The sequence below is a fragment of the Schistocerca gregaria genome, chromosome 7, assembly GCF_023897955.1.
Source record: "Schistocerca gregaria isolate iqSchGreg1 chromosome 7, iqSchGreg1.2, whole genome shotgun sequence".
Lineage (NCBI taxonomy): Eukaryota > Metazoa > Arthropoda > Insecta > Orthoptera > Acrididae > Schistocerca > Schistocerca gregaria.
Genome location: NC_064926.1, coordinates 181,329,097 through 181,354,668, shown reverse-complemented (window position 1 = coordinate 181,354,668; position 25,572 = coordinate 181,329,097). Strand labels below are relative to the sequence as shown.

The 25,572-nt window shown below is 43.9% G+C and overlaps 1 protein-coding gene across 1 annotated transcript in view; it reads right to left on the bottom strand.

The window, feature by feature from the left end:
* LOC126281222 (O-acyltransferase like protein-like) overlaps positions 1–25,572 on the bottom strand; it is a 289,646-nt gene that overhangs the window by 124,499 nt on the left and 139,575 nt on the right. Inside the window, exon 4 of the mRNA XM_049979974.1 lies at positions 6,401–6,489. Coding sequence (XP_049835931.1) covers positions 6,401–6,489 — 89 coding nt within the window. The remainder of the gene's footprint in view (positions 1–6,400; positions 6,490–25,572) is intronic.

Below are 25,572 nucleotides of genomic sequence, written 5' to 3'. Positions count from 1 at the left end.
CGTATTTTTGCGATCATAATATAGAATTTCTCCATAGAAAGTTCCAGAAGTGTGCATTAAACGTTCATTTACAGACTTTCTCTTTAGCTGGTGAGTTTTTAAAAGTATCTTGTCTATATTATACGAAATAATTTAGCTCAAAACTGATAATTTATACAATTAATCAGAGCTACAGCAAACAGTGAGTCTTTCTTTTACAAAATGAAATATAATTACAAAATTGAATGAAAATAGGTTACTAACACTAATATATATTTACATTAATTCTATTTTTGTTCTTTCTGTGCAAAATGTCCTAATATTGACACAGTACAATATTTAAACATCACCAAAGTTTCCCTTTACATTTTGCATATCTGTATCGACATCCCCTAAAAGTCTACAGTATCGAATACTTCAATATGTCCCAATAAGTCCTGTAATGTTGCAAGGTGGAGGGCTGTTTGAAGTTTTTTTAGTGTGAATGCACAAATATCGCCAGAACTCCTACGGAAATTACGATTTGCGAGGACTGTGTTTAATGGTCCAAGGACACTGTATTGCAGCGTACGGTGAGTTGGAAATTTGAGTCGGTCAGAAATCATGTCCGTATGGCCTAACGTGTTAAAACAACCGCTCAGGATAAGCAGCAAGTTCGAATTTCAGTACCGGACAGGCACAAATTTTCAACTTTTGCCACTGCATTAGCACATTACCCGTGCGGCTGGCCATCAAGATTTCCCACACATTGATTGCCTTACTGTCCTCTTCTACATTTCATGTTTACAGGTGTGACATGTGTCAAACATTATACCTGATGTCGGACTTCCTCCAAAAGAGCGTTAACTGGTGTGATCACGGGTTGCGTAATACCTGCTGTGATCTCTCAGTACCTGTTTTAGCCGTAGCTGCCAAGGTAGAACTTATATAATCACTTTTATGCGCGTTAATGCCTTTAGAACGGTGAGACCTAGCAAACCTCACTTCCAAAGTGTACCCGCGGCAGAGAACAATACAGCAGATTAATTCCTTTATATTCTGTGCATTTGTCTAGTTTCTTCCTTGTTTAGTCTACGACGACTGTGCTGCTCTTGATGTATCATATTTTGATCCTGTTATTACTCAACAGGAGTTATTCAAAGGTGTCTTTCTATACGAGAAAACACTTTCATCACTCTGCTGCTACTGAAATGTCCATTGAAGAAGAGATATCATTATACCATCGAAACCCCTGAGACAGGGAAGTCTTTGAACCCAAACCATGCGAGCATTAGACGTTGTTTTATTCACTGAGGTTGTTCAGGGAGCGTGACATCAACGTGTGTGGCTGAAACTCTGGAAAAAGCTCTTGTAAGAACAGACACTTTTCCTCGAGGCCGTGGAAAGGAGAAGACCTGTTCTGGGTGCGTTAGACGGGCCGTGGTTTGGGCTGCAGGTTTGATAACATAAATACACGGAATGTTACGCGTGGAGGATGTAAACGTTGCGATTTATCGTCAGACGAACGCACAGTTCTATTCTAGTACCTTCACGACAGGCACGTTGGTGTGTATTGCGGAAATAGTAAATGTTTACTGGATTCTGCGTGTTCACAACTGCTATTCTTTGTATTAAGTGTCGATTAAAACAAAGCCTTATTTTGGCTGTATCATAGTTGCGGAGTAACAAAAATTTGGCGTTCGCAGGTGCTGTACCAGAATCAGACCAGTTTAAACACAGATTAGTAAATAAAAGTGTGTTCCGAATCATATGCACAACCTTGCTTTTCGCGACCCTTTTTTTATATAACATCTTACACCATCAGTTTGTTTTCTCAGTACTTCCGTAACCTTGATGTGTGTACAATTTCTGTAGATTGTTCACCAGCCACACGTAATCACAGGTTGTGTGCCTTCACCTTCTGGACATATCTCTCCATGTATTTGTTGTTTTTTATTCCTACCAGCTTATGTACTTATGGGCGTCTTATACCAATACTAGTAACAACAAATACTAATAGTATTACAAAAAACTCAAATTAGTAAATAGCATTAGTAATAAATAGCATCAACAACAAAAACAATAATAAAAGTAATTAAGAATGGCAATACTGATGATTAGTTTTAGCACATTCGAAGTTACGTGCAGTATCATCAGATGCAGGAGCGATAATGAAAGAGGAGAGTTTGAAATGACAGTGACAATCGCTGGTAAGAGAGAAAATAATTTCAATAGAGGACTCTGCAGGAAAATGGGAGGAAAATCTTGTGGAGATGGTGGGTTGAAGGGATTGAACTGCCGACAATTATATGGAAGTATAGCTACTATGACAGAATGGGGTCCTTAAGCTTTCTTTTACTTTTGAATGGTAGTTTGAGGAAAATTGTTCCAAAGCCTGATTCCTGACACAGAAAATAACCATTGAGAAAATGGCTGTGTCACATAGGGGTAAATAGAGGATTTTACTCTGTTGAGAACGAATATTTCTGTTGTGCTGTTCGGGTAGTGGTATAAGAGCAGAAGATAAATAAAAGGGAATGCAATGATTGAGAAAACGATAAAGTAAACACAGGCTATGTCAGTCTCCAGACTTACCGACGCGTAGCTATTATAATTGTTCACAATTAGGAATGATGTGCTCGAAATAGCGTATGTCATAATTTTTTCGCACACAAGCGTTCATATCCAGTTCCAATCGGCGCGAGCTCTCATATGAAGGCTTTGGAGAAGATCACCGTAATAAAGTATAGGGAGTTTAGTGATTCTACTACTTATTCTTTCAAGCTCGAGAGGAAATACATTTCTATCTTTCTCACAGACTGCAGTTGTGTATTTAGTCTGACTGATGCTCCATAATTATCTCCAAGTTCATTTCAGAAGAAGAAAAAGTTATTTCTGCGCGATTTAGATTTAAAGGTGCAAGGGATTATCTGAACTGAGGGGTCTCCTGTGAGCGACCATGATTGCTTGCATTTAAGACGGTTTACGTTTCAAATCTATGATCTGCGCCCTATCTAGTAAGAAAAGTAAGTAAAAATTTACGGGCTTAATGGCTGTGCGCAGCATCTGCTTTTTCGGAGATCGTTAGCGTATAAATAATAACTGCAATGAGAGCGAATAGCAGCTGTACTTTCTGTAGTTGGTAACCCTACTGATTTTGTTAATTTGCCTTACGGTAAAATGATTTGTACAAGAATGTTTAGAAGTTTCTTCAAGCTACTCAGTAATTTTCTGCATCTTTCCTCCCATGCTCCCCAAACTAAATCAGTACATATATTTACAACAGCTAACGCTATGGACACCGCAAACGGAAATACAAATGTATTCCCTTTCGGTATTCCAGGTAAGTCGAATCGACGAGATACGGAACAGCAAGGGAGCAGAATGCTCGTTGCATACAATCGCAGGTCCGACCCAAAGGGTTTCGTTTACAGGACATAATTATGTCAGTCAAATCATATGAAAGTTAAATATTTTCATCGCACAAAACACTCAGTGCATTCAGATAACTCGTCATCCAAGTCAGATTAGTGTCACATACAAGCACTTTGTTTAAATTCAATATTCAGGTAAGGGGATAAAGTCTCACATGTTTCCAATGTAAGTTTAAGCGTAATCTGTTAATTTCCTTTGTGCTGTGTAATATTAATAATCTCATGTTAGCACAGCTACAATAAGTTGTGTTCTTGTTAAAATTACTGTGTGAACATGGCTACTTGAAGCGACTTTACGTTCCTGAGCAGGTAGCTTGCTCTCGATGAGGGCCTATGAGTCATCGAAATCATTTACGTGACAACCTACATAATTACATATAATTGACTATGTTCCGTAGTTGAGAAAAGTCTGGATTATCTGCTTATAAATTGGCTCTCCTGCGGCAGGGAACACTGTAAATGGAAAGTAATCAGATTTCATAACATGTTTATTTCAGATGTAGTGCCTCTTGCACCACTGGAGCGTCTTCTATCCGTTCACAACGTCTGTTGGAAAATCACGACAGCAGCCGTAGCAGAAATATTTCGTTTATGATTGTCTCTTTGAGTTATTTTGTGTAATGACACGCCTCGGATAGACGGTCGCACATGTGAAGCAACACGTTTTGATACAATGATTTTGTAAGCCAGTTATAGCGACCAAGGGATCAGAATGAACCCTTCACACAGAAAAGCTGTATTTGGCGTAAAAGTTGTTTCGTTGTGTCACAAGTTTCCTTAATGTTTCCTCAACTAATGAGAAGGAACTGCATCGAACTGGTAAAAGACATGACCTAACATGAGCAAAGTAATGGCGCTGTTGACGGGACTGATGATAAGACTTGGCTAACTCGACAACTTGGTGATGGATGGAAGTGCGTAAATCAGTAGTTTTAAAAAGCACAGCTCATGCGAAACTCAGCTTGTTCTTTTATCGCGTGAGATTCTGTGAATCATAGGTGGAAAGCCACAATTGTATCGTATTCCTAGATTTTTGTAGAGTATTTGCTTTACTGCCGACTATTAACGAAGGTACAAGCATATGGACTAGATTCCTAAGTATGTGAGTGGCCATACGTTTTCTTAAGTAACAGAACCTAATATCTTGTGCTCGACGGCGATTGTTCATCAGGCAAAAAGGTATCGTCAGTATCTTCTTTACCCTCAAAGGATCTGGCTGACAGGGTAAGGAGTAGTCTGCGTTTGTTTGCTGATGATACTGTGGTGTATAGGAAGGTGTTGTAGTTGAGTGGCTGTAGGGTGATACAAGACGACTCAGATAAGATTCCTAGTTGGTGTGATGAATGACAGACAACTCTAAATTTAGAAAAAAATGTAACTTAATGCAGATAACTAGGATTTATAGACCCGTATGTTCAAGTACCGCATCGGTAGCGTACTGCTTGGCACAGTAGTGTCGACTGAATATTTAGATGTAACGTTCAAAGCAATATGAAATGGAATGGCCATGTAATGGTACTAGTGTCGAGGGCGAATGGTCAACTTCAGTTTACTTGGAGAAATATAGGAAAATATGGTCCACCTCTAAGCATACCGCATAATTGTAGGAACCTAGTGCGACCCACTCTTGTATGCTGCTTGAGTGTTTGCGATCTACACCAGGCCGTTTAAAGGAAGACAGCGAAACAACTCAGAGTCAGCTTGCTAGATTTATTAGCGGTAGGTTCGAACAGCACGCAAGTGTTACACAGATGTTTCGGGAACTAAAATGGGAATCACAGAAGAGAAGGTGACGCTCTTGTCGAAGAACACTGTTGAAACAATTTGCAGTAACGGCATTTGAGGCTGACTGTAGAACGATTCTACTGGCGCCGACGTACATTTCTCCTAAGGGCCATGAAGATAAGATTGGAGGGATTAGCTCTTGTACGGAAGCATATAGAAAGGAAAGGAAATGACTTCTAGTGGTACAGGGTACTCTCCGCCACACACCATATGGTGGTTTACGGAGTGTGTCTGTGAATATGGATGAGGACTAACGGAGAGTTGCATAAACCAGTCTCTGGTCTGCAAACTGAAACAGCAACAAAAACGTGTGCTCAGGACAGCCAGTGTCAGTGTTGACTGTTAGTTGACATTGATAAACACTGCTGCTTAACATGTTGAAAACTAAAGCGAAGATACATTTTCAAGTAACTTGTGTCGCAGGCATGTTGGGGCTATGTCCAGCTACAAAGTTCACGTGGAACAATGGAAATTCGTGAATTGGACAAACAGGTTCTGGAGCTGGGTGGTAAGCTATATGTCCGTCATCTCAAGTTGGAGATAACGAGGAGATACATCTAAATTAGTATTCAACGTGCGAAGTCTTCGAACCTCTTTAATAACTCGTGATTACATGTTTCAATATTATTACTGAAACGTAGTCAGCCTTTTCTGATCAATACATGACTGTCTTGAGAACTCGGCAATGTTCCATGGCATGGACTTGAATCTGATATTTCCGTAGGATTAATATTCATTTGGTAACATCAGTTTTGTTTGCCATGTGTATTATCAAATGAAGCTCCCATTGCATTAAAAGTTGAGCTCAAATAATTGTAAAAGCCACCCAAAAAAGATTTTGTCATTGCTCCAATTTCCATTAACACAGTTTTTCTTAGTGGCAGTCTTATTCAGTCAGCATTTACTGTCATTCGTCAGAAAACAAGTACATCGTATCGTCTTTGTAGCTGGTTTTTTATTTTTTACTTTTTTTTTTGCACAAATGCCTAGACGCCATACCATTTCTAAGGCAGAACGAAAAGCCACGAGCGGCACGAGCGCAGCTGGGCGCGAGCGCTCGCAGACTACAGTCCTGATTGACAGCGTTCCAAAATGACCAGTGCGCTCATCTTAGGGGCGACTATCATTCCATATGGTGAGATTACGTAAAAAGTGCGGCGTTGATAAATCAAAGTATTTATATTATTCTGTTAAACCCCATGCCATAGTAGGCAGGTGCTTACCAACTCTCGGCGACCCAGAGGTTTGATGCTGCCCCCAGTGGCGCAGCGTGCACATCACCAGTGCGGCACAGTACACCGCCAGAGCCAGCCTGCAACAGCACATAATGCGCTAGGGTTCGTATCTTCCATGGTCTCAACATTTTGGTCATGTCCCTACAAACTAGTAAATGTGACAACTTCAGGTCTGTTTCCAGTCTATATATTTCAATAGTGAGACAAATAGCGACTTCTGTTATACAAGAAACTTTCAACCTCGATTATGGTAATCAAACCAACCTTTACGGGCGTTTCAGCCCAAATAATTGAGCCTTCTTCAGAAGATATACCTGAACCTATAATTTGTTTAAGAGAATTATAGATTCAGGTACATCCTCTGAAGCAGGCCCAATTATTTAGGCTGAAACCTAGGTAAAGATTGGTTTCATTCCTGCAATCGAGGCTGATAGTTTCTTATGTGTTAGATTATCCCGATTGCTGAGTGTGCTGTACTGTGAAAGTACAAAAATGCTGTTATTAATTTATTTGTCCTGACAAGATCAGGACCATCATGCCCTCTTTTACATCTGACTACATATTATACATTACGATGTGTTCATTAACACTCACAAGTTATCTTAAGTCTTACATTTAATACGAGATCAATACCTACACTTAGAAATAATTATACATAAGTGGTGGACAACAAGAGAAAATATAGGAGGAAACAATTTCGTGTCAGTTTATAAAAAGTAGAAGCACAAAAACTAACCACGGAAAATTAATTTGATAATGCCGCTGGAAGCAATAGGCGTGGCTAATGATGTTGGACAATGAGAGGAATTGGAACGTGATGAGAAACAAATAGTTAACAGAGGCAAATGGTAGATGGCTTGATTAACTGAGAAACAAGAATATAAAGAAGTCTAAGTGGGAGATATCAGAAGCATTTGCTTTACTGCTTGATGGAAGAAAGTGGCAATTTTGAATTCCTAAGAGAACAATTTTTACGTCGACAGAAGGAAATGCTAAAGTTTTATCTTGAACGAAACAGGGCATTAGACTGTACACAGAGTGCATGGTATATTGTTGTACAGGCAGGCAGCAGTAACAAAGAAGTTTCTTTGATGAATCAGCACAGCTCGAATATTACAGAAGAGACCCCTTGTGTTGCACCTATGATGAAATTACAGGTGCATGATTTTAGATGCTTGGTACTGGGATACATGTGTGCTGAGAAGACAGTGGAGTTAACGTGACAGATGGTAGTTAAATAACTTTCTGGGAACAACCCTCGTAACCAGCGTCAATAAACGAATATTATAGATGAAAAGAACGCAGATTCAAGGTTAGTTCCAAATACAGTTGTAAAATTACGTCAGGCTACCACGGACTACCACAATTAAGCGTAGATTACTGTAGCTTTCCGACTAGCTCCCTTCAGTTAAGATCGCACCTGCGTTTCCTGTACGTTACGTGTGTTGCAAACTTATCGTGCGTTACTTCATAACGGTCTCTTTCTTTGCACAAATGATCAAATGTGTGTGAATTTCTAAGAGACCAAACTGTGGAAGCCATCAGTCCCTAGATTTACACTCTACTTAAGCTAACTTAATTAAGAACAACACATACACACACATGCCCGAGGGAGGACTTGAACCTCCACGCGGCTCTTTCATTGTGTAAGCGATCTATGTCTTACTAGAGTCCCTAAAAAATGAAAGCGGGACCCGTCTAGAAACTGACTGAGGCTATGTAAAGGGCCGGGGTACCCAAGGGACATCTTCGTTCTATATACACTCCTGGAAATGGAAAAAAGCACACATTGACACCGGTGTGTCAGACCCACCATACTTGCTCCGGACACTGCGAGAGGGCTGTACAAGCAATAATCACACGCACTGCACAGCGGACACACCAGGTACCGCGGTGTTGGCCGTCGAATGGCGCTAGCTGCGCAGCATTTGTGCACCGCCGCCGTCAGTGTCAGCTAGTTTGCCGTGGCATACGGAGCTACATCGCAGTCTTTAACACTGGTAGCATGCCGCGACAGCGTGGACATGAACCGTATGTGCAGTTGACGGACTTTGAGCGAGGGCGTATAGTGGGCATGCGGGAGGCCGGGTGGACATACCACCGAATTGCTCAACACGTGGGGCGTGAGGTCTCCACAGTACATCGATGTTGTCGCCAGTGGTCGGCGGAAGGTGCACGTGCCCGTCGACCTGGGACCGGACCGCAGCGACGCACGGATGCACGCCAAGACCGTAGGATCCTACGCAGTGCCGTAGGGGACCGCACCGTCACTTCCCAGCAAATTAGGGACACTGTTGCTCCTGGGGTATCGGCGAGGACCATTCGCAACCGTCTCCATGAAGCTGGGCTACGGTCCCGCACACCGTTAGGCCGTCTTCCGCTCACGCCCCAACATCGTACAGCCCGCCTCCAGTGGTGTCGCGACAGGCGTGAATGGAGGGACGAATGGAGACGTGTCGTCTTCAGCGATGAGAGTCGCTTCTGCCTTGGTGCCAATGATGGTCGTATGCGTGTTTGGCGCCGTGCAGGTGAGCGCCACAATCAGGACTGCATACGACCGAGGCACACAGGGCCAACACCCGGCATCATGGTGTGGGGAGCGATCTACACTGGCCGTACACCTCTGGTGATCGTCGAGGGGACACTGAATAGTGCACGGTACATCCAAACCGTCATCGAACCCATCGTTCTACCATTCCTAGACCGGCAAGGGATCTTGCTGTTCCAACAGGACAATGCACGTCCGCATGTATCCCGTGCCACCCAACGTGCTCTAGAAGGTGTAAGTCAACTACCCTGGCCAGCAGGATCTCCGGATCTGTCCCCCATTGAGCATGTTTGGGACTGGATGAAGCGTGGTCTCACGCGGTCTGCACGTCCAGCACGAACGCTGGTCCAACTGAGGCGCCAGGTGGAAATGGCATGGCAAGCCGTTCCACAGTACTACATCTAGCATCTCTACGATCGTTTCCATGGGAGAATAGCAGCCTGCATTGCTGCGAAAGGTGGATATACACTGTACTAATGCCGGCATTGTGCATGCTCTGTTGCCTGTGTCTATGTGCCTGTGGTTCTGTCAATGTGATCATGTGATGTACCTGACCCCAGGAATGTGTCAATAAAGTTTCCCCTTCCTGGGACAATGAATTCACGGTGTTCTTATTTCAATTTCCAGGAGTGTAGTTCTCCTTCCGTCTATTGCTTCAGAATAAACAGTACCTGCAACAAAACTAAAACTGTAAACGTTTAATTCAGATTTTATTCGAAAACCGTTGAGTTGTAACGTGAAACAGAGTGATGTTGTAGTAAAAATAAAGAAAACCATACCGATTTATCGTATAGCGCCTGAAAACGAAGTTTCCTCAACAAGAAGGTAAAATAAAAGAAAACGCAAAAAATATATCGATTATCGTTTCAATACTTCTTTAAACTTATATAAATCATGTTTATCTGGCGGCCGTTGTGACCGAGAGGTTATAGGCGCTTCAGTCCGGAACCGCGCTGCTTCTACGGTCGCAGGTTCGAATCCAGCCTCGGACATGGATGTGCGTGATGTCCATAGGTTAGTTAGGTTTAAGTAGTTCTAAATATCGGGGACTGATGACCTCTGATGTTAAGTACCATAGTGCTTAGAGCCATTTTTGATCCATGTTTGTCTTATTCGTAAACAGCTTTTGTATTTACCTGTAATAACAGGAAGTTCTTGCCTTTGATCATGATGATGAACTTCTTTTGAATACAGAATTACGACAATAATTATATGAGTCTTTTACGTATGTTGATTTAAACTGTACTTGCATCAAAAGTAATTACTTTGGTACATTAAAGTGCAAAAGTTACACTATAAGGTAAATTTATTACTTATAAACGGCAATTTTCGTTCTTCAAAGATATATACTGCAGAATGCACTATCACTGAACAATGTGCTGGTCTAATTATATGCAAGGCAAAGAGCCAAACAAACAAAAAGCAAAGAGAATTCCTCAGCTCCTACTTTCTCTCCTACACATTCATTTACTAGTATGTTCCTTGACATACCAATTCGACCAGTACAACTGATAATCCTGAACTGTCGTTCCCACCGACATAGAGAAAACTATGATGAAAGTCTACAAAAGTTTATTGACAGTGAAAGGAAGCGTCTGCTTCGACCATAGTACCAAAACCATAATTACAATGTCTCACAGGTATGAAGACTTGACAATATGGCGATTCCAGAGTCTGACATAGTAAACCATTTAAGATCTTCACAGACAAACAGACTTGTATGGAAACTATTCCAAGTCCACTGAAGCTGTTCTGAATAACACCAGCTTAGGAACCGAAGAGTCTTTCCTGGATACAGTATGACTGAACCAAGGGAAAAAACTATGAATGCTGAATACAGTGGCGTCGGTCCCACGATGGACCTTGATGGCATCCTAAGACGACGGGATGAATAGCATCCCTCGTACTTGGATGTGTGCGATGTTCTTAGGTTAGTTAGATCTAATTAGTTCATAGTTTTAGGGGACTGATGACCTCACATGTTAAGTCCCATAGCGCTCAGAACCATTTGAACAGTATCCGCCTGGAGGCTAGGAGAGGCTGTCGAAGCCGGCGGAACGGATCTATGCAGCTCTGGTACCGCCAGTGGCGGAATACTCGTGGCACCATTTTCTGGTCACAATTGTGGTGGACGCAAATAGGTCCCTTGGAAGTGGTGGCCTCTGCTAGAGCATTAATGTGACAGGGCGAGTTTGCGACGCTGAGGTATGCAGGTGCTATGAAGGCTGTACGCGTGCCCGAGATGCCAGAAGGGTTGCCGATCGGTTTTGCGAAGATCTCTCTATAGCAATTCCTACCACTTTGTACGTCATTTTTGTAGTGCACCAGAACTACCGAACCGTATTTTGATACAGCTCAACTCCGGTTCTAACCATCTGATGTTTTTAGTATTATTGCTGTGTTGGATTACACCGCAACAGTTAGGTTCGGCAGGGCGAGTGATTGCACAAGTATACGTCTCAAATTCTCTGGAAGTATCTTTCGAAACTTTTGAAAGGGAGAAAGACAAGTAGCAGTCTCCCTTCACTTGGAGACAGTATCATTTCCCTTGCTTAGATATTCGTTTAAAGTTACACAGAAAATATTTTAAGTTTTCTGCTGCTGTATAGCGGTATTCTGGAGGCCATTTGGATGCAAATTCAGAGCTAATTAACTTCGGGTAGCGTAAGGGTGAGATGAAAAGTAGTGCCTTTGAATTTTTAATTTTGTTCTCAATATCTGTTTGTGTATTACATGTCATGTTAATTACTTGGCAGACTTTTCCGTTTCACTGACGCAAGTTTCAGTCCTTTGCGGCTAGAGGGCTCCAAATGTATCGTGTAACATTGTGGTGTATAACTTAATCAAGCGTGATGTAATCAAGTTTCGAATTCTCCGTCAGCAATGCGATGCCAGACCTCATACGAGGGTTGTCACATCTACAATAGCTCGATACCTTGCGTTCACTGTCATCAGTCATCCTCCACACAGCCACGACTTAGCCCCATGGGATTTTCATCTGTTTCCAAAATTTAAGGAACCTTCGAGAACTTTACGTTGATAGCGATGAAGCGGTGGTAACACAGGTAAGGTTGTGGCTCCGTCAACAAAGTCAAACCTTCTACAGTTACAGTATCAACAAAATGGACTCTCGTTGGGAGAAATGTATTCGTTGCCAGGGTGATTATATTGAGAAACAGATATGTAGACACAAAGAATAAAGACTTAGATTGTTAATGAAATTTATTTTATTTAAAAAGCTTCAACAATTTTCACATAAAAAATTCGGAGGTATTTTTTTCAGCACGCTTTCTTATGCTACATTTAATTTCCTTCCTAGCCTTTGCTGCTATCTAACAGCTGAAAACAAATTCTCATTAACTAGATGAAGGAGATAATGATATTTTAAAATCTAGCACTTACGTAAGACTGGAGGCCGTTCGCACAGAAACTGCAGCACAGAAATGGCAGCACAGAATCTTCGAATTATCAGTGGCATACAGGGAAAATAATAGTGGGCTAAAGGTTTCCTCACAGCTTTATTTTTACCAATACCTCATCTTTCACATTCTACTGCAACACACATGTGTTTCGTTGGTTTCTTACCAGGACTGTGAGCAGGTCGGTAGATTTCAGGAATGGTGTTCCCTCACAGATGCTGCCTTATAAGAGGGTGAACTGATACAAACAATGATTGTCTCTAAAATGTTCCTCTACTCTACACATTACACAGTGATGTAAAATGCGTTTATATCTTTCCAGTGTTCTACTAAGCATAATAAGGGGCTTTCACCGCTATCACGAAAAGCATCCCCATATCGAAACACAACCTACTCCGTACTTAACTTTTGGCAGTACACGGTGTAATTTGTGGCTTATGATATGCTCTAGCATTGTAGCCCATTCGCTACCACAGCAACGGACTAGCTCGACGGCTGGTAGCACTTTGCAACTAACGAGTGATTCCTTCCGCTGATTTCATGTAATTTTTTGCAACACCCCTTCGCATTACTCGTCGGTTCCTGTCCGTCAGTAAACGAGGTCCCCTGAGTCTTAGTTCATCTGTGTTTTTCCTTTGCATTTCCACTTCACAATCACACCACCAACAGTCACGCGGGTGTCGCAAGGTCTAAAATATCCCTCATCAATTTGTTATTCCGCACTGGAAGTAACAGAGCCCTCCTGATCGATCCATTGTGCTGTTATTGTTTCTGTTCCAACGACGCAATACTCACCATCTCATTTGATAGGGCAGATCCGCCTGTTGCGACATCCGGTGGTCAATTCCTCATTACACAGAAGTGTGCAGATATTTTTGATTAGGTAGTGTGTTAGTAGCTTCCTGGTACTTTCTGCTATCGAATGAAAAGAGAAAGAAATTATTTAATGTCTCAGACATGCCTCAATACTTCTACTCGTACTCTGATGAGCAATATTCTAGATAAAGTATGAAAATAGAAAAACCTTTGCTCATTGATTAACAGAAGTATTTCAACGATGGAATGTAATCTAAAGGATGCTTTAGTTTGATTTAATCAGTTTCCTTTGCGGTTTATCAGCATGAAAGTCTAATACTCCATATTAATTTAATATACTAATTCTGGTTTTTATAAATTTCAGTGTTCAAGGCTACGAATTTATTCATCAGTTTCTTTGTCAGGAGCTGGCTGATCGCCAAGACTGACATGCCTCTTATATGCAATACGAACTGGTTACCTTACTAATGGTGGAGGCAAGTCACTTGGATCATGAATGAATGCCTGTGGAATATCTGCCTTAATTTTGGGCACATTCACGTGGAACATTGTAATCATCTCTCAAACCATGGTGCATACTCCATCAACAGTACAAGATGGGAATGAAAAGTGGTACCTGTGGTCGGGTTTCCTCGTATAGTACCAGATTGTGGATGCACTCTAAAGCTAGAGTGAGACCGAGAAACGTTGCGAAGAAATTCGAAGCGGTGTAGAGCGTGTCTTGAGAAATGGATCGGGGATAGAAACTCGTGTCTGTGAACGTCAATCAATGACACTTCAGAGCGTCGAAATTGCAGACACCGGCGCCTCCTACTAGGCCACCACTTCGACAGCTACGTCACTTTGTACACTGATGGACTGAGGCGGATGGCTTCGCCATGTGGTTTGTTATACAGTGATAGTGATCGATTGCTACGATCGTCAGTGGAGAGTAGATACGCAACGTCTCCTATGAAGGGGATGGCTTCGTGGGTGGAGGTTTCAGTCACGGTTTTCCATCAACAGTTTATTTTTCCCATGTATACCGAAAAAAAGTGGAGGTTTTAGAGGGTTTCAGAAGATAAATAAACTGTGGAAGGAAATCCCTGATCGAAACAGTCATCCACCAAGGGAAAGAGAGCATCATGTATGACTACAAGGCCTCTCTATGCAGCAGCTGGTTCTATCTTCTCCATCGGTGATCGTAACAATCAGTGACCATACCTGAATAACAAACAACGAGACCTTCTACCTGTGATCCGTCACCTCAGTCATGTCACGTTTGACGCCTAGTGTCAGGCACCGGGGCCTGCAACTTCGATGGTCTGTACCGCCGTTGGGTGACATCTCTGGACACGTGTTCCTACCCTCGATTTGTCTCTGAAGACATCCTCTACAACTCCTGGACGTTTTCTGGGACAGCCAGTTTATTTACAAAGGAAAAAAAGAAAAAAAAACAGCACCATGAAGGAATTATCTGAATGGGACGGTAATCAGTAATTAGGATGTACACGTACACATTAACAAATATTCACACCTTCAGATATATTGGATGATTTATTTAAGAGCTTCACAAATTGAGCATATCGGTAATGGACTGGTCCAGCTATGACCCTTATGCAAGCAGTTATTCTTCGGCTTGCCATTGACTGACAGAGTTGTATGTCCTCCTGATGGCTATCGTGTAAAATTCTTTTCAATTGGCGCTGTAGATCGTCGAAGTGCCAAACAGGTTGGAGGGCTATAACCATTACCCTCCATACGTTTCCAGTTGGGGAAATAATACGGCGAAATTTATGGCCACTGTACGGTTTCGCAAGCACAAAGCAGTGAAAACTGGCGCCGTATGCGGGGAGGCATTATCTTGTTGAAATGGAATTGAGGTTGGCTTGCTATTAACGGCACCAAAAAACACTCCGTCGTCAGGCTACGAGTGGCCTACCGGGACCATCCGACCGCCGTGTCATCCTCAGAGGAGGATGTCCATAGGAGAGGCAGGGATGAGCACACCGCTCTCCCGGTCGTTGTGATGGTATTATTGACCGAAGCCGCTGCTATTCGGTCGAGTAGCACCTCAATTGGCATCACGAGGTACCCCGGAAAATGGCATCAGCGTATGGCGCCCTGAATGGTCACCCATCCATGTGCCGACCACACCCGACTTCGGTGATTTCACGGAAACCGGTGTATCCACTGCAGCAAGGCCGTTGCCAAGGGAATGAAAGCTGGGTGTATAATATCGTCGACGTACGGGTGTGCTGTAAGGTTGCCGCGGATGACTACAAAAAGGGTCCTGCTATGAAGTGAAATGGTACCCCCAACCATTCTCCGTATTATCGGGATGTATGGTGGGCGAAAGACTGATTAGTATTGCGTCGCTGTAAGAGGCATCCCCAGACACGCTTTCGGACTGGAATCGCGTTTAATATAGTATAATTGTCTTCAGTGATGAATTCTGCTTCGAACTCAGCCGCAATGACCAGAGGAAATGTGTCTGGAAACGCTCCAGACGGTGGTGGGAAACCAGTTTGAAAATCGGGAGTGGTGAACTTGAGTACCATTTGATTTCATAGCAGGACCCCTTTGGTTGTTGTCCACGGCACCCTTACAGCACAGTGGTATGTTGACGACATTCTATGCCCCGTTTTGTTGACCTTCATGGCAAGCCATCGTAGGTTTACATGTCACCGAGATAATTCTCGACAGCATAGGTCGTGAGTTTCTAATGCTTGCCTTCGAGCTTTCCAAAGCATATCTTGGGCAGTAGAGCCACTAAATCTTTCTTCAGTTGAGAACGTTTGGAGCACTCTAACCAGATCGGGATTTTGACTGTCTAACGGCGCAATTGGAGAAAATTTGCCAGCATATCGCTCAGGAGTACGTCCAATAACTCTGCCAGTCAATGCCAAGCCGAATGACTGCTTCCATAAGAGATAGATGTGGACTAGCGCATTACTGACTTGAGCAGTTTGTGAAATCTCTTTGTCTGGAATAAATCATTCAGTTTTTGTGAAGTTCAGTGATGAGTCTTGCTTTGAATTGAGCTCCGATGATATGCAAAGGCATGTCTGGTAACGTCTCAGACGGCTGTGGGATTCCAACCTGTCTGTCAGACGCTATACCCCTCCTACACGAATTATGTCTATTATCTGTGTCGATTTAGACAGTGTTAACGCTCTTGAAAGCCCGCCGAGTTAGCCGTGTGGTCCAAAGCACGGTTTTCACGACTGGGAAGGAGTGCTTGGTCCCTGGCACGAATCTACCTATCGGAGTTGTGTCGTGGTCCGATGAGTCGGCAACTCTGTGGATAGTTTTTAGATAGTTTTGCATCTGCCTCAGCGAATGTGGGCTGGTTCCTCTTATTCCGCCTCAGCTACACTATGTCGGCGATTGCTGCACAAACAAGTTCTCCACGTGTGCATACACCAGCATTACTCTCCCAGGCAAACATATTGGTTACACTCGTCTGGTGTGAGACGTTCCCTGGCGTGGGGGGCGCGGGGAGGAGGGGGAGGGGTCCACCGGGGGCCAAACTGCACAATACCCCTGATAGGGTGGTTCGGTGTGGGGCAGCTGAGGGGTCAAGTGGACAGCAGTAGTCGTCGTGGGGTTGTGGGCCACTGCAGCTGCGGCGGGGTCGGAGCCTCTCCATCGTTTCTAGGCCCCCAGTTAACATACAATACAATACAACTCCCTTGATAAGTCTGAGCGTAGGCAACAAGAGGAAACATTTTTCAGTTATCTCGTTAGAAATCATAAAACAGATTTTTGCCATGTGGAGTGGCCACATGGTTTGTGGCGCCATGTTACAGATTGAGTGACCCCTCCCACCGGAGGTTCGAGACATCCCTTGGGCATGGTTGTGAGGGTGTATGCATGTGTGTGTGTGTGTGTGTGTGTGTGTGTGTGTGTGTGTGTGTGTGTGTGTGTGTGTGCTGTTCTTAGCATAAGATAGCTTCAGTTAGTTTAAGTAGTGTGTACATCTAGGGACTGATGACATCTGCAGTTTGGTCCCTTAGTTTCTTTTTCCTTTACTGTTATTTTCAAACCTTTACATAAAGGTAGGCAGGAAGCGGTCTATCTACGCCACTCTTCAGCCATAGAAAAACATGCATTAAACAGGAATACATAAAAATAAACATACATGGAGGATAAAAACAGGAGACAGGCATATTAAAATAAAGGAAGGCGTTCACAGACACACTGGTTGTATAAAAAAGTTCAGCACTATACACAAACTGAGATACAGAGTTGCACACGTGAAAGTAAGAGCACGAAGAGACAGTGATGAACTGATGGGAAGAATATCACTAGCACAGTGGCGACGAACTTGGGCGCACTAAAACATACTGTTTGCACGAAAAAGTCAGGGGCCTGCCATAGGGAAGAGCGAAGGGGAGGAGGGATTGGGAGGATGCCAGTGGGAGAAACGAAGGGAGGGGGAGAGGAGAGGCTAAGGGGGCATGGTAGCCTGGAAGGGGGGAGGAGAGGGAGAGAGGGGAGGAAATGAGGATGGAGAGAGGGGAAAAGAGGGAGCCCTGGGGGGAAAACAAAGGAGGAGGGAGGGAAGGATCAAAGCTGGTAGGAGGGTTAGATGGAGGGGACGAAGGCATCATCAGGGAGGGGGAGTCGGCGGAAGCCACGTTGGGCAACGGTAAGATGGTAAGATGGAGGGTAGGTGGGATGCAGTAGTACAGGTGCGGCAGTGGATGGGGGTGGGAAATGGTGGGAGAGACAAAGAGGGTGAGGGGAACAAGTTTATGGGAGGTGTAAAGGATCTGGATCTGTTCAAGGATGAGGAGCAGGGGGGAAAGGATTTGTAGATGATGTGCATGGGGGATGAGAGGTGGATGAGATAGGCTAGGCGGAGCACATGGCGTTCCAGGATTTGAAGGGACTTGTAGAAGATAAGAGAGGCGGAGATCCAGGCGGGATGGGCATAACAGGGGATGGGGTGGATGATGGATTTATAAGTGTGGAGGACTGTGGAGGATTCCAGACCCCATAGGCGGCCTGAGAGGAGTTTGAGGAGGCGGAGTCGGGAGTGTGCCTTGGCTTGGATCATCTGGAGATGGGGAGTCCAGGAGAGGCGACGGTCATGGGTGACACCAAGGTACTTGAGGGTGGTGGTGAGTTTAATAGAACTGCCATAGGTGCTGAGAGAAGAATCAAGGAAAGAAGGGGTGGTTTTGCCTACAATGATTGCCTGGGTTTTGGAAGGATTGACCTTGAGCAGCCACTGGTTACACCAAGTGCTGTACTATGCAAGGTGAGAATCGAGAAGCTGCTGGGATCATTGCAGGGTGGGGCCAAGGGCAAGGAAGGCAGTGTCATCGGCGTATTGGAGAAGGTGGGAGGGGGTCAAGGCGGCGACATGTATATAGAAGGTAGAAAAGAGGGGGGAGGACGGAACCTTGAGGCACACCGGCGGAGCGGTGGAAAGTGTAGGAATTCGTGTTGGGGATGGTGACATAGGAGGTCGCTTAGGAATTAATACACATTTGAACATTTGAACAAATTTTTATTCAGTACTACATGTACTCCAACTGTATCACTGTGATTAATGGCCTCTATCTTTGCGGCTCTATTTGGCAGATCTATGGGAGTGCACTCCCATGTATCTAGAACGTGACACCTCTTACAGGATCGTACGCCAGTGCAAGCGCTGCGCGGCACACCTGCGCAGTTTTGATGAACGCCTGCAGCCGGCTTAAGCCTCGGCGCTGGCGCGACAGCTGGGATTAGCCGGCGATTGTGAGGGCTTCTAGCAGGCAGTCGGGCAGGCGTTTAGAGCACTGCAAGATTGCCGCGGTTGAGCCGAGGCCGCAGAAAACCAGTGCGGCAGACCCTAATCGGCTTATGGCTGCCGGCGTTGCTGCCGGGGTCGTGGGCTGAACTGCCGGCCGTCATTATCTGCTACGTGCTGGCGCGAGACGGCCGGTGTCTCATGGTGCAGTGGTATATACGTGTGGCGTTCAATAAGTAAAGCAAAAGTTTCTTCTGTGAGCAGGTTGGTTCTATTGACAGTTCCAATACAAAATGTTAGTCCCCACTCTTTTGGCTACAAAACCCTATTTTTCGACAGAATCTCCGTTTAAGACGACCTCCTTACGCTGTATTACTGGGAGGGCCCCTGTGTCCGCATGGTACCACTCAATTGGTCGACGTCGGAACCAACGTCCTGCTCTGACAATAACCTCCCCACCGTCAAGTACGGCTTTCCGCTGAGTGTATCCTTATTTGGACCAAACATATGGAAGTCGAAACGTGCAAGATCCGGTATGAAGGGTAGATGAGGAAGAACACTAAAGTTTCGTGATCTCCTCTCGAGTACGCAGATTTGTGTGAGGCTTTGCTTTGTCATGGAGGAGGAGAAGCCCGTTTGCATTTTTGTGGTGATGAACATGCCGAAATAGTTTCTTCAACTTCCTGAGTCTACCACATAGGCTGTGCTCCATGTGACAGAAAAACATCTCCAGAGTCCCAGAAGACCGTCGTCGAGGCTTTACCAGCTGAGGGTAAGTTCTAAGTCGCACTTTGAACTTTTTCTTCGGAGGAGAGGTGGTGTTGTGCCACTCCACGGACAGCTGATTTGTTTCCGGTTCATGTGATGAACACATTTTCCATTGCCTGCGACGATATCTGACAAAAAGTTGTCACAATCAGCATTGTAACGCGCAAGCAGTTGCGCACAGATGGTCCATCGTTGCTCTTTATGGTCTTTTGTAAGGCAGTGAGGAACCCAGTGGGAAAACACTTTTGAGTACCCCTAATGTCGGATGAGTGTGTCAGCACAACCAACATAGACTCTTTAAAGTCATACCGCCATTAGGCTGTTGTTACATTTACACTTACACAATCGTGATTTCGGCTTTAAAGTGTCATTATCAAGTGTTTTAAGTGTTATAAATTGCCTAAGATGGCATACTGTCGTATTAAAATACACTATTAGATACTTTGCCTAAAGTCAATGTTTCTGGCGGACCCTACTGCTGTGTTTCATTACTGAGTACACCATCTTGACTGAATGACAGTAGGCAATTTATAACACTTAAAACATTTAATAATGGCGCTATGACTGTGGCCACACATTATGAAATAAAAAATTATTAAACCAACATATACGTCTAGCTGTGCTGTGGAGTGTTAAATTGTGATCCGTCCATCATCTCGAATGAGCGTGTCCGCACGTTCCAAAGTTGCCGTAGTCGCAACTGTGTGCAGCCGGTCAGCAAGCGTGAGATCTGGCAGCTTCGCGCGTCCTTGTTGTGGTGATGACAAACACCTCGTCCAACGACTCGTAGTGTTTTTGTTCACTTGTAGGTATCCGCAGCCATTATGCAAGTGCCTATGAATATCAACGATGTTCTAGTTTCTTGCCAAAAGATACTCAATGGTTTTAGATGGAACTCTGTTGCGGACGCCATTTTGAAGGCTGCGTTTAGTACCACCACCTATTGGAACTTTATGAACCTAAAGGTGCTGAAGCTGGAATATTCCACCATGTCCCACAACAAAGGCCGAAGTTTTTCAGTAGAAATTAGCCGAGAAAAAAAAGAATGTGCTGCGTTACTTATTGAACGCCCCTCGTATGTAAAATATAACGAAAAGAGACACGGGGGAAAGTGTACGAATAATAGAGACAAGAAAGGTCCAGTAAACATGCGCACGCAAGAGGTACCCTGATGACTCAATAAAAACAGATCACTGCCCACAACGAAATTCAGTGGCGCGTCTGGCGTTGCGCCACGCGATGCCGTAACGAGAGTATATAAGCTGAGCAGTGGTGGATGAGGAATCACTCTAACAACGATATGGGAGGCAAATGGGAAAATGATGTTATATAAGCGACTTTGACAAAGGAGAGACTTTTATGGTTCCGCGGCTGGGCACGAGAAAGGCGGGAACTGCGAAACTGGTCGGCTGCTTGCGTGCTGCTGTTGTGAGAGTCTATGGAAACTTGTTAAAGGACAGTGAAACAACTAGTAGGCGAGAAGAAGGTAGACGTCCACGCCTCACCACAACACGTGGAGCTCAGGGGCGTGCCTGCGCCGTAAAGCAGGACAGGTGTCAACATGTGGCAGATCGGACGAACGAGTATAATGCTCATGTAGGCACAAGTGTCCCGCAGCATTCCTTTCAGCGCACATAGTTGAACATAGGTTCAAAAAATGGCTCTGAGCACTATGGGACTTGACATCGGAGGTCATCACTCCCCTAGAACTTGGAACTACTTAAACCTTATTAACCTAAGGACATCACACACATCCATGCCTGAGGCATGATTCGAGCCTGCGACCGTAGCAGTCGCGCGGCTCCGGACTGAAGCGCCTAGAACCGCTCGGCCACCACCGTCGGCCATGGTAATGAACTCCCATTGATGTCTTCGCTACCAAATGCAATTGATACGAATCGAATGAAACGAACCTGGGATTTTATCGCATGCCTGTTCCGTACTTGCAAACAACCGATGCGAAATTAACGGGAACCGGTTGACAGATGCATCGGAGCCTTATGATACACGCTTCCGGAAATCTAGTAAGAGTTTTTCTGATCCCTGTCATTTCGAACGGATGCTCTATTGCTTTCAAAATAACGACCAACATGTATTAAGTAGGTGAGCAAAATGTTTTGGCTCACCAGTTTATTTACGAACGTGTGATTTCCAAACACCTTTGATGTAATCACTGCTTATCTTCTAATTAATAGAAGCGTATTTGACATGTAAACTTTTCGATTAAATACCCAACTAACTGTAGTAAACAAAATTGAAACTGTGTTTGGGGTTACTAGTTAGCGTCTTATGAGATACGCATTATTAAAAGAAAGCTTGATGGACAATTTACCTTCGGTTTCTGCGGTGGAAACGTCCCAGTATTAATGAGGATGTTTCTCTTGCGAAGCGGTTGGGAAAGTGGCATCGCTAACTTTTACTACTGGAAAGAAGACTGAACGATTATGTGGACAAAATGCATCTTCTGCTTAACGACTCGGCATCCGAAGACTGCAGAATGACTCAACTGAACTAGTTCAAAAAGTTCAAAAGTGTGTGAAATCTTATGGGACTTAACTGATAAGGTCATCAGTCCCTAAGCTAACACACTACTTAACCTAAATTATCCTAAGGGACAAACACACACACCCATGCCCGAGGGAGGACTCGAACCTCCGTCGCGACCAGCCGCACTGTCCGTGACTGCAGCGCCCCAGACCGCTCGGCTAATCTCGCGCGGCCAACTGAACTAGTAAAAGCCATTTTTACTTTTGAAGACGAGTCTGATATCCGCAAAAGTGCTAAAAATCACCCTGTAGGAGCTGACATTTCTCCGAGAATACTCATTAATGATTTACTAATGATCATAAAGGGTTGGTCCCACTACGTCCCACTGTGAGTGATTCTGGTGCGCCCAATTACTAACTGGCCAAGTACTTACAGTCCGTTCTTATCCATCACGTCGGAAAGTGAAACACCATATTTACAATTCGATGGTTCTCATAAAGTGTTTGAAGCCTCTCTGGTCCCTTAAATTTTCTTTCAGGTAATATTTTCAACACAGGACTTTGAGGAGAGCGTTTTTGAAAACTTTTTGTTTTTGGAGGCACACCGACAATATGTTTGTGGTGTAGTTACAGTGAATAGACGCATTGAATAGTCATCTGGGTCATTTTAATTGCCTTTATCACGTATCAAGTTCACCATGGAAGTCGAAAGGGTTGGAAAGCTTCCGTTTATGGAAGTATTGGTCTACAGAAAGGACGATGGGACTCTGGAACACAGTGTTTATAGAAAACTAACGCATACGGATTGTTATTCGCAGGATCTATGCACATGAGATACCATCCATCGGATAAAAGCTTAATGGTCCGATAGACGTTGGCAAGAGGGGCGTAAGCCACTGCGCACGCAGAAAGCCTTACGCAAGATATGTAACACATGAAACTCGTGTTCAAGTCGAATGTGGTACCGAACATCCTTCGAGTTTGGACAATCACAAATTGCCTGTAATTCGATTTTCAAAAATAGGAAGAATTTTGTAAAGATATATAATCAAAATCGTATTCCGTCCGGCAGTCAAGATTGGAACATTCCATGGTTCGCCTAAATATGACCTAGGACTAAGGAAGTCCGGAATTTGCTAAATTCTTTTTCCTTGTGGGAAAAATATTTTGTCCAAACACCTCGTATTATTCAAAACAGATGTATTGAGCACCATCACTACACACAATTTTTAAAGCCTGAGAAATCAGGAGTGAAGGAACGCTGTCTAACCGAGGGACAGATAATACTGTATCAGATATAGTTGCCCTTATGTTCCCTTATTAGAGCTGACTGAATGACATCACTGCGGCATCGAATAGCCTTTCATCCTTTGCGCCAACTTTCACCACTGGGATAACTACCCTCGCTTGTTTAACGGAGCAGCGGCGACGAAATCTGACGGACGCGCTGTGCCTTTCTCGGCGTATAAAAGACACACCTCTGTACGAATCAGTTGCGGCGAGACTAGCAAACAACGTTCTCAAATGAAATGTCTGTCAGAAGGACAGCAGATAATTGTGTGAACTGGTGAAGACGGTCCGAGAATATCATCAGTGCCGTATCGCAATAAGGATACATTTAGATGTGGAGAGCTTGTAGACGAATTACTGCTCAGGCTTAGAGGAGTAGAGATAGATCGGTACCTAGCAAAACAGTTCATAAAATGTGTGTGTGTGTGTGTGGGGAGGGGGGGGGGGGTGTACCCTGCGCAGTATTAAGTCAATGTAAAAAAAAAACCTCTAAAGTAACAGTACTGCACAATTAGTGTAAAGCAAAGAATATGGCTACAGGTATGGAGATGCTGAATGAAACTCTTTTAGCTGGCAAGAGGACAACGCTTGAAGCCCTCAACCTAATCCATAGCAGAATCTTACCAGAGGGCCTCTCCGGAAACACAAAGAATTTCTGGTCTTTTCTAATGGTGGTTGGTGGTAACAAAATTAGTGTCCACGAACCCATGGACTTGAGGTTAGCAAACGAAAAGCAGAAATCACTTCTTAAAGCATAATCAATTCTTAAAGGTTCATGCAAAAATGAGAGTTCAGTGGTATTGCATCAGTTAAACTCTCGCATACTACAAAGATGAGAGTGTAGTTGAAAAACATCTGAAATCGCTTAAGTTGAACAAAGCTCCAGGGCCTCAGGAAGCCCCTATCATACCAAATTTGCGGATGAGTTTGTCACTCTTTTAACTGTAACCCACCGTATATCCTTCGAATAAAAAACCGGGCCCAGTTATTGGAAGAAAAAAGGGTAGCAGGAGTGATCCAGAAAACTGATGCCTAATATTCTTGACACTCATTTGTTGTAGAATGCTAGAACATATTCTGAGCTGAAACGTAATGAAGTATGTTCTGAACATAGTTTCGCGTAGTCAGCGCGTACACAACTTTCCCACTAGAGCGCGCCCCGCTAAGCACAACAGCGCAGGCGCAGCCCTCGTCCGTCTCCGCATTACGGACCAAATTCTGCTTCCACCGATCCGCGTATTAATATGTAACGCAGCCAATGAGATTGCTGCTAACGTAGAACCTTTTCTCCTCGCAGATCACACTCGCGCATTGATACATGAACGCGCGAGGTATTATAACGAGTGTACAGACCTCTGATTAGTCAGTCTGCATTTGTCCGCACCAGTCTGTACCAGTCTGCATTAGCCTCTACCACCATGAAGATAAATGTATAGACACTTTTGCCAAGTATCAGAGATATGTGTAAGAATGAGATTAACGTGCCAATACCAAAGGTACTTCAGATTGTCAATTGCAAATAGCATCCAGATCAAAGTTAAGTATGTTTTATGCTTGTTATTATTTTAATAAATATGTGTGAAAATTAATCAAGTTCTGTTTAAAGTTGGTGACCGTCAATCTGCTACTCTAAGCGTGCAAGTGGCATTTCTATTGTCTGACCTAACGGCAGAAGATAAACATGGCACGATAAGACTACGAGACATATTGTTGACATTCGCCTACTTCGTTAGAGCGACAAGTCAAATAATCTGATGGTGTGTGTACTGAAGGTCTTACAGTACGCACACCACAAAGCATCTCGAAGGGAATGACCTCCTTTATGTATACTGCCTTGGATTACAAAACCATGGATCATGCTTAGCTCAACTCGCACTTTTCTCACATGAGATCCTATGGTTCAAGGCAGGCAGGTAAATTCAGTATTTGTCAATTTCCGATTCGGCACCACGCTGGGCATCAACCGAAATTTATGACTGGAAGGAGGACTGGAGGTGGACGCAGCATGCTTTTCCTTGGAAGGAAAGACATCGACAGATATAGTAGCAGCTGCAGGTGCGCCAAAAGAAAGTGAGTTGGTATACTTGCTCTTTATGTTGCCTATTAAA